This window comes from Lathamus discolor, chromosome 4 (assembly GCF_037157495.1).
Source record: "Lathamus discolor isolate bLatDis1 chromosome 4, bLatDis1.hap1, whole genome shotgun sequence".
Classification (NCBI taxonomy): Eukaryota; Metazoa; Chordata; class Aves; order Psittaciformes; family Psittacidae; genus Lathamus; species Lathamus discolor.
Genome location: NC_088887.1, coordinates 26,051,539 through 26,066,909, shown reverse-complemented (window position 1 = coordinate 26,066,909; position 15,371 = coordinate 26,051,539). Strand labels below are relative to the sequence as shown.

Below are 15,371 nucleotides of genomic sequence, written 5' to 3'. Positions count from 1 at the left end.
AGATGACACAGGATATCTAATACATCAAACCCACTTACTAAGACCAGAAATAGAAAGCTGAACTTTCCTTGATTTGTTTTCACTCATGAAAGAGTATGAAAGTAACAGAGATGACTACTTCCACTAAAGATGTAAATCATAGGAAAGAAATGTCGATGATTATTAATAGCAAAATATTAGCATTATATGAAAAAAACTTGTAGAAGAAAACAAGCATTAGTGCTGGCCACAAAAAATAACAGTACTAACCACAAATGGTTGTTTGTAAGTATATCAGAAAAATTACAATGGTAATATTTACATACGTACTTTGTAATTAGAGATTCTGATACAGGCATAAATACTGTATTTAATGGTTTCATGACTAAGAATTTTGCTGATCTGAATCTACTCCAACACTGTATGATTTCATAGGTGACTCAGATGGATTCAGACCAGCAAAATTCTTGGGAATAAGACCATTAAGTACAACATTGCTATTCAAGACAGACTTTACATGAAACAGTCACCATAAGTAATGATTTTACTATACAATTAAATCTTAATTTAGACAATCAAATATTATTGCAACTTGATTCTTTGGTTAAATGAGAATGAGTCATAGGTGATTATACCCCAGCTTTGTAAATCTTTAAAATGATTGCAAAGTGTAACTTCAGTAGAAACTGGAGAATCACCCTTTTCAAGGAGACCTGCAAGGTATGAGTAAGGGAAGACTGTAGTATGAATCTGTAAGGGATATAGGACTGCTCAGGCTTAAAATACTAACAGTGATTTGCCAGAATTTATTCTTTAGTGACTATTCAATCTCTGTGCATCTGACCAAGAATAATCACTATTAAATACATACAGCATCAGTAGCAAGAGTATGGTTATTCAGACTAGGAACTTCAACCTGGTCCTGTTTCTGTTTAGGTCAATTCAAATTTGAAATAAATATTAGTTCAACTGTAGAAATAACTAGTATGGTGAAACTATACCACTGTACTACACCAAACTGCCCATACAGAGTGAGTTACAAAACTGTGAAAGAACAAGGAAACATTAGCACCAGGATGCCAGCTTTCCTTCATGTAGGGATTGTAGCCCAGTAAATATGATTTTCCTGTTACTAGTAAAAACTCTGCACTGCTCCAGAGCAGGGTCTTGGGACCTGCCAGGGGTTGCCTTGGTCTGAGGCGATTTAAACTTGCTTTATGTTTGCCTAGCTCTACGCTAGGTACCACGTATGGCAAAGGTCTAACAAACATTAGCTCTTTAATTTAAGTGGGACTGGAGAAGGCAATTCTGTAACTTTAATAACTAACTGGTGAAAACAGAAGGGGGGAAAAGAAAAAAAGAAGAAAGAAACCAAACCAATCTGTAGCTGCAAGCCCATGAAGAGAAAGCATCTAAGCTGACTGCAGTACAAAATGGACAAAAATAATTTCAAGTTAACCCAAGGCAGGGTTAATTTCAGCCTTCCCCCCCTCTTCCCCCCCATATTACTTAAAGTGTTCTTATCACTGTATCTTGAGTGAGAATAATTGTTTATTTTGTTTAAACTGCTAAAATATTACTCAGACTGATAACAAGTTCTTGGATAAACATGGGTTGTATGCCCACAAAACTCTTCTGCAAAAATATAAAATAACCATTAAAATGACAACCACACCAAGAATTTAAAAGTATTTTCACAGAATTCAGGTTCAAACCATGACACAGTTTAGCTTTAACTGCAGGAATAACTGATGCAATGAAGGTATGAAGTTATAGAACAGAGAGCAGCATAATAGGTGTTTTTTTTGTTTGTTTTTTTTTGTGGGGGTGGGGGGAAGAATCATGATGTGAGTTTTTCTTACTGGTTTGTTCATCAGTTGTATGCAGCTTGGAATCCTTTCCAGTTTTCTATAAAGCTGATATGTATTTTTTATTAAAACCACTATGACTAGACAGTAGATAGGATGTTTGTCTGGAAAATGGGATGAAGCGGAGCCCTGCAGGGGCTTCTTTAGGGGAGGGAAAGGCACAGAAAGCCATAAATTAATAACTTGAGTCATGAGGAGATGGCAATTGTCTGCAGGAGGACACAGATCCACATCTCACAGACCAAAAAGTCTTTGCTCATAAACCCTAATAATTCTGTAGGGCTTTTTGCAACTATAGAAAAAACAGCAAATTATTCCAGTAGCAAGCAAAATGGAGAAAATGAGCTAACCTGGACATATCTGAAAGAGCACAGAAATATTTGTTTTCATGTTATTTTATGAAATCGGTATCATCCAATAGAGTTTCTCTATTTACATTTCTAAATATATTTATATATATGTCTATAAATGAGAATTATGCTGACCATGTGAGTCAAATTGGGGGGAAGCTGCTATGGAAAAAGTAAAATTTCAAATAAGTTGGAAATCAGAGATTGCAACATGGCAGTACAAGAAAAAAAAAAAAGTCATTATTCTAGAGAAAGTAACACTGAGAAACAAAACCCCAGAACAGATCTACATCTTATTTTCAGTTGCCTTAGAGCATTTCCTACTCAACTGCACAAGTTAGGAAACTCAAGGAATACATATTATTAAATTATCAGAAGTTGTGCATAGTAAATTGGTGAAGAAACAGATCTGTAACAACTGCTAAAAGACTGAAGAGACCACGTGGATAATTTAAACACAGCTAAAAAAATTAGTCACAGCTCTAGGATTCTCAGGTACATAGACAAACTGTGGAGGAGTGAGGGAGGCCTGGAGAAAGGTAACCATTTAGTGGGAAGGAAGGAAAGGAAAAAGAAGACTGAGGAAAAGCACTGAAAACCAGCCCTGAAGCCATCAAGGTGGGAGAAAGAGTGTGTGCTCCAGGCATCAGAACGGAGATTCCCCTACAGCCCATGGTGCAAAGCATGGTGACGCAGGCTGTGCCCCTGCAGCCCATGGAGGTCCCCAGTGGAGCAGATATCCACACTGAAGCCCATGGAAAACCCCACACCTCAGGAGGTGAACATGCACCCTGAAGAAAGCTGCTGCCCATGGAAAGTGCACTCCAAAGGAGGCTGCTGCCAGAACCTGTGGCCCATGGGGAGCCTGCACTGGAGCAGTCTGTTCCTGAAGAACTGCACCCTGTGGAAAAGACACTCATTGGAGCAGTCAGCCGATGGGAAGAACCCATGTAGGAGCAAAGGAGAATAGGGACAGGAAATGGTCGCTTGGTGGCCTGCTGGTAGAAGTAAGACGTTTCTTTCTCTTTTGTACAGCTACTACCTCCCAGCATCTAATCCAGTTAAAAAAAAAAAAAAACCAAAACAAAACCTCACCACACCAAAAAAGTTACCAAAAAAGACAGTTGCTGAGGTTAGCTCATGAGAAAAAGCCCATTATTTATTATTTTGGCATCTGCTATAAGGTGAATGATGCACATGTAATCTTTTACAACAGCACAATTTCATTTCAACAGATGTGATGATAAACATAATAAAGACAAAAGGACTAATATGTTTATGTAAAACTGTACATTTTTATACAGCATTTCTATAGATTTTTAAACACTATTTGGGCATATTTGCTAAATACTATGACCTGTGAGTTCAGAATTCTTAAAGAATATCCATGAATTTTAAAGTTCTAAGAGATCTTAATTTTAAATGCCTGCAGTATTGCTTTTGGGTGAGATGGTGATAATTCTGTCTTAATAGGGCTTACTATAGAGTTTTGGTATCACTGACATATCTTTGAATCTGAGATAAGAAAGCACTAGTAACTGTAGTCTAAATAACATTACATATTCCATACTGTAAATATTGTCTAACCTGAATACACGCTAATTCTCTTTTTTTTCCCCTCCTACATTTAAAAGCTCTAAAAGAAGCCACTGTAGTTTCTGATGAGAATCTGTACTTAACATTTACTAAATTACAACAGAAAACATATTTTGATCGACAGACTGTAACTCCAAATAAGGCTTCTGAAATGTGCTGGTACTATTGTATTTATTCAGTTTGGAACTCTAAATATTCACAGTATTGCATTCTTACCATAAATTTCTATATCAAATATCTACTTTTGTATACTACTTTAAAAGTAAAATTTTGAGAATAGTATGTTCAATCCATTTTTACCAAGTAATATAACCCTGAGGCCTTTAACATTATATATCAACTACCTATAAGATATACTAAAGAATGTTAGATGATCAGCTTGCATTAAGGTAAAGATTACACATACTATTAATTCATTGACCTTTGGCATAAATGTCACAACTTGATTTGTACAAGCAGAAATTTATAGAAAGATAAAAATCTTATTGTTGATAACACTATTTACATCATTGCAACATTCAGGAATTTCAGTAACACAGATTAAGTCTATGCATAGATGGGAGTTATTTTAACCATGAAGCTCAGACCTATGGTTCGATTATGCAATCCTAAGAAATATTGTTTGCTGAAATTCAGAAGCTAAATTTCAGAAGTAAGGGATGATGCAAACAGTCTACACTTTTCGCAATGCAAAGAAGTAAGACTCTTGCATTATGCTTTTGGTTAAGTTGCACAGCCTCCTAACTATCATAGTTGATAGACATATACTGGTCCATCAGCACTGTCATGTTAAACTGCCATAACTTGACTGTGTTTGAAATCTGAGAATTGGTATTAACAGGAATAGTGTACTAGTTGATGCACCCAGGGAGAGTGAAAATGTGATAGGAAAATACGGGGTTTTAACAGCATACTAACAACATTAGTAAATTATTAAGAACTAATTATTACACTGAGTTTAAATAATTTGTTAAACAAAACAAACAGATTGAAAAATAGAATCCGGGCCGCTTGCTTTCATCCCAGTTTTGCCAAAAGTCTAAATACTTATTTTTCCCTAATATGTAAGCATACTCAAATTGCCTTTCAGTTTAGGAAAACTGCTGACAGGTTTTAACAGCATAAAATAATTTTGCCAGCATTGCACTGCTGATTGTGCCATTCATTGTGGTCATTTCCTGACAGTTTTCACAGTATGTAGAAAATGCAACATTTCCAAAGTCTCTGGAGAATGTCCTATAGTACATCAGTGAACACTACCCAATGACTCCAGTGTCTGTATCACTTAATGTATCATCAGATGTAGGATCTCTATTTCATCAGACAAGTAACAGCTATTTGAAAGTTCTTAAACTGTTAGCAGATAATACAGCTCATACTTAGGCAGAAGCTCATGAAATGATCTTTTGTGTAGTGGAATGAATGAATGAATATTCAAGTCCAAGCTGCACTGGTATTGTGGGAAATGTTGGTCCACAAAAATTCCCTGATAATTTCAGTCTTCATTAGTGTAACAGACAGAATATCATCACCAATGACTAAATGGAAAATGATAATACTGGAAGGGAAAGAAATGCCGTTTCCAAGGGTGTATGGCTTTATTTCAGCCAGTAAATACAGCACGACAACCTACAGGAAGTACCCCAAAATAGCTGCTTTGTGCATAGATAGTACATAAGCAAATGGATTAAAGGGGATACAATTTTTAAGTTTGAAATATAAATTAGGTAGAAATATTATCCATTTACAGAATAGATAAAACCTTTGTACTTAATTTAAGGTGTAATATTAAACGGCTAAATTTGTCAAGTTCCTAAATAAACATCCTTCTTTACCTAGGTTGTTTATAAACTTTTAATATAGAAGAGGTATTCAATTTTACATTTCCTTGGCTTTTTGTTACCTTTAAACCTGTCTCTGCTTACTTAATTCTGTCCCAATGCAAAGTGACCATAAAGTTTTACTGAAAGGAAAAAAAATGCAGAAATGAGAGTTCTGAGCGAACGTAGTATCAATACAGTCATCCACACAACATGAATACATACATGGCTGTGTGTATGTACAGCCATTTTGGTCTACTCTGCATAAGAAAGCACACAACTTCTTTCCTAAAAGAGGAACAAATCTGCAGGTCCCTCTGGCCATGTAACTGAGATTTGGTTTTGTCACCAACCAATCCTGCACTGGGGAAGAGACTATGGTGTAACAAAATAATTTCTAACTGCAGTTTTGGCTTCATTTATGTACCACTGCAGATATTGTTACCTAAGAAGTGCAGCTCGGGTGACTGACTGGGCTACTTAAGGACTTTGAAGTATCCCATTAACCTGCAGCTTTCCTACTATAATACTTCCTCAGCTCACACAGGAAATTAGCTCTTTATTTCTAATCACATATAATCTTACCCTTCCAAAATCAATCTTCCTGCTAAAATAATGTCACTTCCCAAAACTGTACACTCTGCTTTTAGCTCCTTCTAGTTAACAGAAGAGACTGTCCCAATTCCATATTAGTACAGCTGAACATGCCATAGAGAAGATTAAGGAGCCCCAAAACATATGGAGCTTTCTACAGATCAGATGACTTATGAGAGTATGCTATTTGGAACTCATATGTGCTCCATGTTTTGCAGATGTCATAGCGTATACATATGTATATTCTCAACAGAACTATTTGCCTAACATTTAAGGCCACCTTTCTGCTTCCTACTCACTCTCAATTCCATTTATTTACCTTCTCCTTCCAGTCACAATATTCTCCTCCTTTATTTTACAGCCTTAACATGTGCAGCCCACCATGACTCATTTCGGGATTAAAAACAAAATCAAAAATCATTGATGCCTGCTTGTCTGCAGCATCTCAATTGCATAATTAAACACAACTGCCACTAGCAACATAAACTATTCTGGCCTGCAGGCTTGTGCTAACATTACAACAGCAAAAATATTCTATGATATTGTAAGTAGAAGCTGTTCATACACCACGTAGGTGAAACAGGTTAGAATAATTTTCTTCAACAAGTTAAGGAGACTTGACCTTTACATTTTTACAACTACTGAAAGAAAAGTTCCTGAGATTAATTTATAAAGACTGGGATTTGTACAGCTCAGAAAATGAAATAAGTCTCCTGGGATTAATAAAATACCCTCAATTTATCTATGTTTCCTCTTTTGGGGTGATTAATTTCAAATAAAGACATGAACCTTGAGGAGCAAGAATGTAACAAAACTCTCACTACTATCTCAAAGGAAAGGCAATAAATTTGCTGAAACTGCAACACTGCTTTTTGTGCAGTGACAATAGTTTACACCAGGAGTAATTTTTTTGTTGTTGTTGTTAACATTTATAATAATTGGAGTTAAGAAGCTTGGGGAAAAAACAGCTGACCTTTACAAGAAAAAGATAAAACCAACCAAATTATTTACCTTTGCCTATTGCATGATCATAAAAGCTATGAAAATTCTACAAGCTCCAAACAATTATGATTGGCATGCCAATATAAAGCAAATTCAAACTTGGAAAAGAATTTAATTGTTGATCTGAGCTCTCCAGTATTTGGAAACAATGCCACAGAAAATTTCACAGGAACACCCAGATTATTTTGGTAGGTAGATGTGGAAGAAAGCAGAATTTAAGCTATCTCCATAGTCTTCAGTACAAAGTGGACAAAAGAAGAACGGTTTAAGGCATTTCAAAAACATTTGGTGAATCTGTATCAAATACATACAAAATATACTATCATTTAATATCTTAAATCCAACACTCAAGTTGCAATTTGTTTTTTTTTTGTTTGTTTGTTTTTTTTTTTTGTGTGTGTTTTGGTTGGTTTTTTTTCTTCGGGGGACGTCAAAAGATAGGAGGCATATGCAGTTTTTCGTTAACTGGTTACCTCACACATGAAGCGTTATCAAAACTGAGTAACTGAGTATCAGATACTGAGCTGTGACCTCTCTGCACTGAATCATTTCATTCATTTTACATGTTTAGATCATAAATTCTTCAGGGTAGATTGCGTCTTTGGACACATGCTACATATAGTGGAGCTACTGTCTTGTATCAAGCGCCATCTGTTACTGTCATTTTAATTCCAAAACAGGGCTTGAAATGGTAATTACAAACACTGGTCAGCTTTCATATTTCTGCTAGAATTAGATACTAGGAAAGCAGAGCAGGAAACTGCCCTTATACTTCTGCAGTATGTACAGGAATCAATGACATTTTTGGGTCAGAGAATCAGTATATGCTCTCCTTTAGGGATGTGTGTAGATATGTACGTACATGTCCAAAATCCATTTTATAACTGATTACAGCAAATCAAATCCAATCACTATCCTTCCTTCTGTTCCACTAAAAGCAGCTCTTCTGCCTCTTTTTTTTTACTGGGAAAACAGCCAGGCCTGCTGGATGCAGAGAGATCTGTAGGAACACACCATTCTGAATCACAGATGAAAGACCCAGGGACAGGTTGGCACATTAGTGCAGTGCTGGGGAGTCAGGGACTAGAAGCACAGAGGCAGAGTTTGTGCACCAAGCAGAGTTTTGGCTTGATGCTTTAACAGCAGATGAAGCTCCGGTCTTGGACTAGACCTCCATTTCCATTTTCAAATCTTTAAGGGTGAGCCAAACACCTTCTGTTATGCTTAATCATTCATTTGCTCAGGCTTACCCACTGTCATGTATTTATGGGGTATAAAGCTATAAAAAGATTAGAGGTCATCTAATGTGAGTGACCATAAAAACTTTTCATTTAAACTTTCAAAAGAGGTCAGAGGAAGGGGAAAGACCCTTTTTTTCCAATTATCAGTGAAAGAGGGACCACACACCGTGTGGAAGATTGTTCTAAAGTCTAACTGATAAAAGGACAGAGGAAAAGGCTTCTTTGCTTCCAGTTTGAACTCACTTAGCTTCAACTTTCTCACACACACTTCTGATGTACTGAAAACCCTTTATCAAAGCTATATTTTCCCGAGATAATTATAGACCTCTTACTCATTAACTTTATCCTCCTTAAGCCCAGCAGGGTTATTTCTTTGATCTAAGACTCTGGTGCATATTTTCCATTATTTTGGACATCACAGCTTTAAAACTCATGAAAGCCTATGTCCTCGTTATAAGATCTATCAATCATTTAAAAGAAAACATTTTGAATCTATGCAGGCTAACAGTGATCTCACATTCAGCCTTTTTCCTTATCCACATGAGGTATGCTTGCATTTTAGCATAATAAGAATGACATGACTGAGGAACTACATGCTAAAAGTAATGTGTCATTAAAAAGTAAGAACAACACTATTTTTTTAATTATCATCATGTTAATTTTATAGTTAAAACAGTTCTTTCACCTTCTATGGAAAATATTAATCCCTTAAAAATATTCTTAATTCAATAAAAATGCTGGATAAACTGCAGTCTGTACCAAAAGATGCTTTGAAACTAGTAAAAAACTCAAAAGCTGAATTCACTGAATGTAGATGATAATTTTAATGTTCATGCAAGTATGTCTAGTGATAGTCAGGACTTCATATAGCCATAGAAATAACAATTTAAATTTAAGATTATGTTACAACTCCCCCCATTTTCTTCAAATCACCTTTTCCTTCTTTTTCTGTGTGCAAAACATTAAATTATTCAGTAATTTAATTACTGCCAATTTTATTCCCTATTCACCTAATTTGATAGGAAAGCACAAGCCAAGGCTTTGGCATCGCAGAGCTGGAGGACAACAGGGCAAACACAGCAGCATATTTTATAGCTCAAGAACATACACAGCATTTTAGAACATTTATTCACCATTCAGCCAAAGCTCTCCCATGAGCAATACAGAGTTCTTTCGCTGGCAAGAACAAAAGGAAACCATATAACTGCATTTACACGCATTCTTTTTATCTTCCATGTGCAGTATGTTAGCACACTAGTAGAAAGTGAGTATAGGTTTTTAGTCTGGTTGTCAGTATTATTCCGTTACACCACAGTTCACAGAACGCTACAGGAAGACATCTAGACAGTTTAACCACCTGGTGTTTGAATTAAAAATGTAACACTGTCCTTTTTAAGCACTAGATGAATTTCGGGGTTCAACTGCACCGACATTTTCTAGCTTCTTTGATTTGCTTTCGTTTTCAATTTCTGATATAACAAAGTTATTTTAGGAACATTCCAAACATAAGTGAAAGGCTACACTTGTAACCATCGAACCAAGTGTAGTCTTCGTGGCCAGAAAGATAACCTTTGACTTTAAGTAATTAAGGAGGAAAGAATCTGATTTATTTTAATGTAAAGCTATTAGGGGGAAAATAAATAAATAAATAAATACTGACATGTTGCTCCAAAATGGAAATCACAGAGCAGGCAAGTGTAGACAAACCTCGCATATACTGCCTCAATTCCAGGAAAGGTCAAGTCAGAGACTGGACCAGACCAGACATTCTCCTTCAGAACACAAACAATAGCAGCACATAATTCCTTAACATACAGCAATTCCCTATAAATTGATGGACTTACTATGTGTCATATGCCCTCAGTGGGATGATTGCTGTATAGGTCTGCCAATTGTTCTTATAACCAACAACTATGAATATGCAAACACCTGCAAAAAGACATTATTTTCCTAATCGATTATCTGGAGTAAAAATTCTGAACCAGCTGGCCAGAAATATGGTATCTCGTAATTTAACCAGCACAGAGAAATTCTGCGGTTTATGTAAAGAAATTTAAAAAGACAAACAAGCAAACAAACAAACAAAAAAAAACCCAACAACAAAACTTATTCAAGTGCTAAAAGAAAATTATTTAAAAGACATGAAAAACAGCTCTGCGGAAACTGCACAGGTAGGAATAAAACTACACTGTTCCATTTCATTTTCACCCTTCCATCTAACAGCAGTTCTTGTTCCCACAACTTTCTCATTTTCATATTGTAATCTTTCTCTACTCAATTTACTTTAGTCATAAAATGTGAAAGGGGAAAACAGATTTGGACAATAGGCTCAGTTTTCAGTTATAGACTACTTGTTCTGTGTGAGGGAAAAAAAAAGAAAAATAGGGAAAAAAAAATCCCAAACATCAGAAGCAGGAAATAAAGAACCGCAAAATATTCAGAACTTTTTATTTCAGATTTCTATATGCTCCACTGCATTTTGAAAAATGCTGGACAGAGTCCAAAAATAGTCAAGAACAGATATGGGTAACCATTATGATCAAGACAAAGCTAAAGCCCTTAATAGGAATTATGTATGAAAACTTAGGCCTAATGAGATGAATTCTCTTTCAGCACTTTAATTGCTTTTTCCTTTGTTGTTCTTTCATATATTTTTTTTTTAATTTAAAATTTAGACTCTTCTCTTACTACCCTGGAAAATAGCAATTCCTTTCAATTCCAGAGGAATCTAGAATTAATCTGTTTCTAAATTAATCTTCTGCTTACAAAAAGATGATTAGCCAGAGAATATATACTTAGATATTTTAGACATTAAAGGCTGATTTACCTTGTCACCTTCAGAGAAAGTTACTCCATCAATGGCCCTTTTCCAAGTAATCTCTGGGACAGGTTCTCCTTCTGCTTCACAGATAAGGGTGGCTTTCCCATTCTCAAACGTGGTTTCATTTTTAAGCTGTATTATTTGAGGCTGTACTGTTAAAAATACAGATTATATTACTCATGCTGCACAAAGAAAGTAACGTAAAAATCTATTTTACCTTTATTAAAGGCTTAATATTACCATCTATAAAAGCAATCAACTTTCCAGCTTCGAGTTGCACAACAACCATTTCTGTATGTCTGATGACCTGGACTCTTGGCTCAGTACAGCTGACATGCCCAGCACTTACTGTCTGTTCCTTTGCTGGGGTGGTGTGGGATGGATCCTGGCTGATGAGGCCCCTGTCTGGGCGGCTGTGTTTGTGTGCTCTGTTCCTAGCTCACTGTCCCTTAGGGAGCAGCCACCCTCACTAATCTCTGGCACTCTGAGAATGATGCAGAGATTCAACCATAAAACAATGGTCCTGCACCTAGGCAGGATAACTCCATGTACCAGCACATGGAGTACTAATTGGTCCTCAGCTCTGCAGAGTGGACACAGAGGGTCCTTGTGGGCAAGAAGTTGACAATGAACCAGCGATTCACCCTTAAATAGAGGAAGCTCCAAGAATCTTAGCCATTTGCATAAAGACCTGATAGAGTTTAGTAGAGATAGAGCCAGACTCTTCTCCGTGATGGCAGGTTACAGGCCAAGAGGCAATGGGCACAAATTGAAACACAGGAAAGAAAAAGCCTTTTTTACTGAGAGGGTGACTAAAGAGCAGAAAAAAAAGCTGCTGAGGAGATATCCAGAGAGATCACTGTAGAGTCTCCATCCTTGAAGATATTCAAAACCCAACTAGACATGATCACAAGTCACCTGCTCTGACTGACCCTGCTGTGAGCAGAGGGCTGTACTAGATAATTTCCAGAGATGCCTTTCTGCCTTAGGCATACTTTGATTCTATGTAAATCTGTGTTTGTCTTCAAATACAAATTACTGGGGGGGAAATAGAATTACTAGTATTCTTGAATTTTGATCTTTAGCAATGTCTGTCTTACACAAATGACTGAATTTAACAAAATCCCTAGATAACAAACATACTGTTCTGTAGAACCGAAAAGACCTCTGATATGAAGTTATTAATCCTTACTTACGAAGTAAATTGGTAATAAGATACATTTTAAAAATTCCAGATATTGTTTGCATTCTTCAAATCGTTCCACTTTATAGCCACAAGTACACAGCAACTACAGCTCTCAAACTATACTGTACCTTGCCAGGTTATTTACATATGCAATTCAATTTCTGCTTAGAGGTGAACACTTTTATTTAGAGGACTTATCTGTACAATTTCATATACAAACTCTCTTGTAGAACTGTGCATAGACTATCACAGTCTTCCATGACATTCAAATACCTTAAAAAATGTTTGGGTTCTATAAATTCACTCACATGTAACTATTAAGAAGTTTCTCTGAATCTATCCATTTTACACATTAAATGAGACACACCACTGGAAAACCTAGCATGTAATTGTGTAGTAAGAATATGATTCAATATATTTACACACAAAACCAGTAAATAAAGTTTACATGAATGAATTAAATTTTGGCAGCTCTTAATATCTATTGAAATTAATGTATTATCTATGTAGTTTTCCCAAGTTTTGCTTTTGAGGAAGAACTACTATAGTATATTCTATACGAAGAAGAATATAAACAGAGAAGTGTCCTATTTTCTAATGGGATTACTGAAGTATACACTATGCAGAAGAGTAATACCAGCTTATGTTAGTGGATCCAAGTGGGAGAGAGAACAATTTAGATTGGAAGGGACTCTAGGAACTCATCTTTATCAATCTCCTCACCCATACAGGGTCAACAGACCTTGTTCAGATCAGATTTCTCAGGGATTTGCTGAGCACTATCTTAAAAAATGCCAAGAACAGAGAGTGCAGAGCCTTTCACACCAGACTGTTGCAGTGCCTAGCTGTCCTCATGGTGAAGAATAGTTTCTTACATCTAGTTTCCTGCTTCATTTTACGATAACTTTCATTTATGACTACTGTCTCACAGATGCTCCATTCAGCATCATGAAGAAAAATAGTAAAACCAGGTTCAAACCTGCTATACATCCAGATATATCTTCCACCTCTCTTTTACCCATTTCCAACACACCATTCTTGGTCTTCTCACTCCTTATCTCCACACTCCTGTTGCTTATCTACTGTCTGTTCATGCTTAACTACTACAGTAAACTATTGTTTACTGCACAGAGATGAAAAACAAGTAATATTTTGCCTAACAAAACTCTGAACTAATATCCTGCTTCATTAAGGTATAATCAATGGCAAGTGACATCATGTGCAGAACGAAAATACCCTGTGTGATCAGGGACTCTTGAAATGTCAACTGGATCCAGCTTTAATGGATGCACGAGCAGGCAGTAAGCTAAACATTACAGCAGGACATCAATTTGGCCAAGAAAAGCTGAAGCTCTCCTCAGTGGTATAACAAGGGATATCAGTTGAAAGAACTACAAAAGAAGAATTAAAAGTAAAGGATAACTATGTTAAACTTCAAGATAACTTCAGTTATTACTCTCACTTTCAGGATCATCCAAATGCATACGAAATATATTACTGTGGTACCCAGGTGCTCTATTTCTATAGCCATGTCACCTGGCTACAGTATAATATGTTCTTTCCTTTGTCACTATTGATATAATATCATTTCTGAAAACAAGGAAAGAGCTATTGCAAATATACCACTCATTTTAAAAAAAGCATCATACATAGCACTTTATATCAAAAATTTGCAAAATTTTAAATTACATTATTTCCATCAGAACGAGAGGATTTCCCCAGCTGCACACCATCACAAACAATATGATCTGCTCAAGATGATGCATGTTCTAAAACAAGTAACTAATGCTTTTTAGTTTTTAATTTTAGACATATTCTAAATTACTTTAAGGCCTTCAAATGGATCACTACAAGACAAAAAGGTTTAGCTTGACATTTTAGACACGAGCAGCTGACATTTAAAGGAATAAGCACTGATTAATCATCAAATATATCTAGATGACAGTTATTACTAAGAAGAAGCAGAGTGCTCATATGGGGGATATTATTTAGTTGCTTCATTTCTGTAGGTCAGAAGTCGTAACTTGCTATTTATTAGAAATTTTTACACTGATACTTTTTATTACTTTTTGGACATTGGAAAGTATCAAAATACTTCTGTGTACATGTAAATAAAGATATTTATTTGAGAATGCCAAGACAGTACTGAAAGAAATATTGAAACACTTGTTTGCTGCCCCATCTCCAATTCCTTAACTGTTCTTTTTAAACTGACATGGTTATTTTCAAACTGAATTGGTATTTGCTTGCTGTACTCTAGTAAATATAAACCAAATTAAAATACAGGGTCTTTAAGTGTAACCCCAGGAATCCTCCAGGCATTTGCTGCTTTTTTCAGTCAAGAATATTTGTATTACAATGTACTTAAAATAAGTAAACTGAATGAACTGACTGAAATGAAAGAAGGCTTGAATACAAAAAGGAGTTATGCTTAAGCTCCATTAAAATTATTTTATTTAGAAGGTAAGGAACTGCTTATTACTAGAGATGCGTTTTTTAAAATATTAACAAAGCAGTGCAGCCAAACAAATGATATTTACTGGTTAGAAAGTTTGTTCTCTGAGCAGAGAAGGTTGGTGTTAAGTTCTCTAATACTTCTTCAATAAACAGATTTCTTTCAGATTACTTCCTTGGTCTCTCTTCTGTATTTGTCTCAGACAAGGGCCAAGCTCACTGCTGTGTACCTACAGCCTCCCCAAAAAGCTTAAGAAGAACATGGATGGCAATCTGAGGTTCTGGATTTGTGATTTATTGGAAAAAGTGCACAATTTATTGAATTCACAGAATTCTACCCATATCTCTGAATTTTATCAGATGTCTGTGTTTTCATCATAAGTAGCACATATATAAAACTTAGACAGTCCTGATTATATCTCATTAAAAGAACTGTTTGAAGCAGTTTTCTTAATACAAA

General features: G+C 35.8%; 1 protein-coding gene across 1 annotated transcript in view; it reads right to left on the bottom strand.

The window, feature by feature from the left end:
• The window catches only part of NCAM2 (neural cell adhesion molecule 2), a 124,245-nt gene that overhangs the window by 88,616 nt on the left and 20,258 nt on the right, over nucleotides 1-15,371 (bottom strand). Inside the window, exon 8 of the mRNA XM_065677124.1 lies at nucleotides 11,278-11,423. Within this exon, the coding sequence (XP_065533196.1) occupies nucleotides 11,278-11,423 (146 nt within the window). The remainder of the gene's footprint in view (nucleotides 1-11,277; nucleotides 11,424-15,371) is intronic.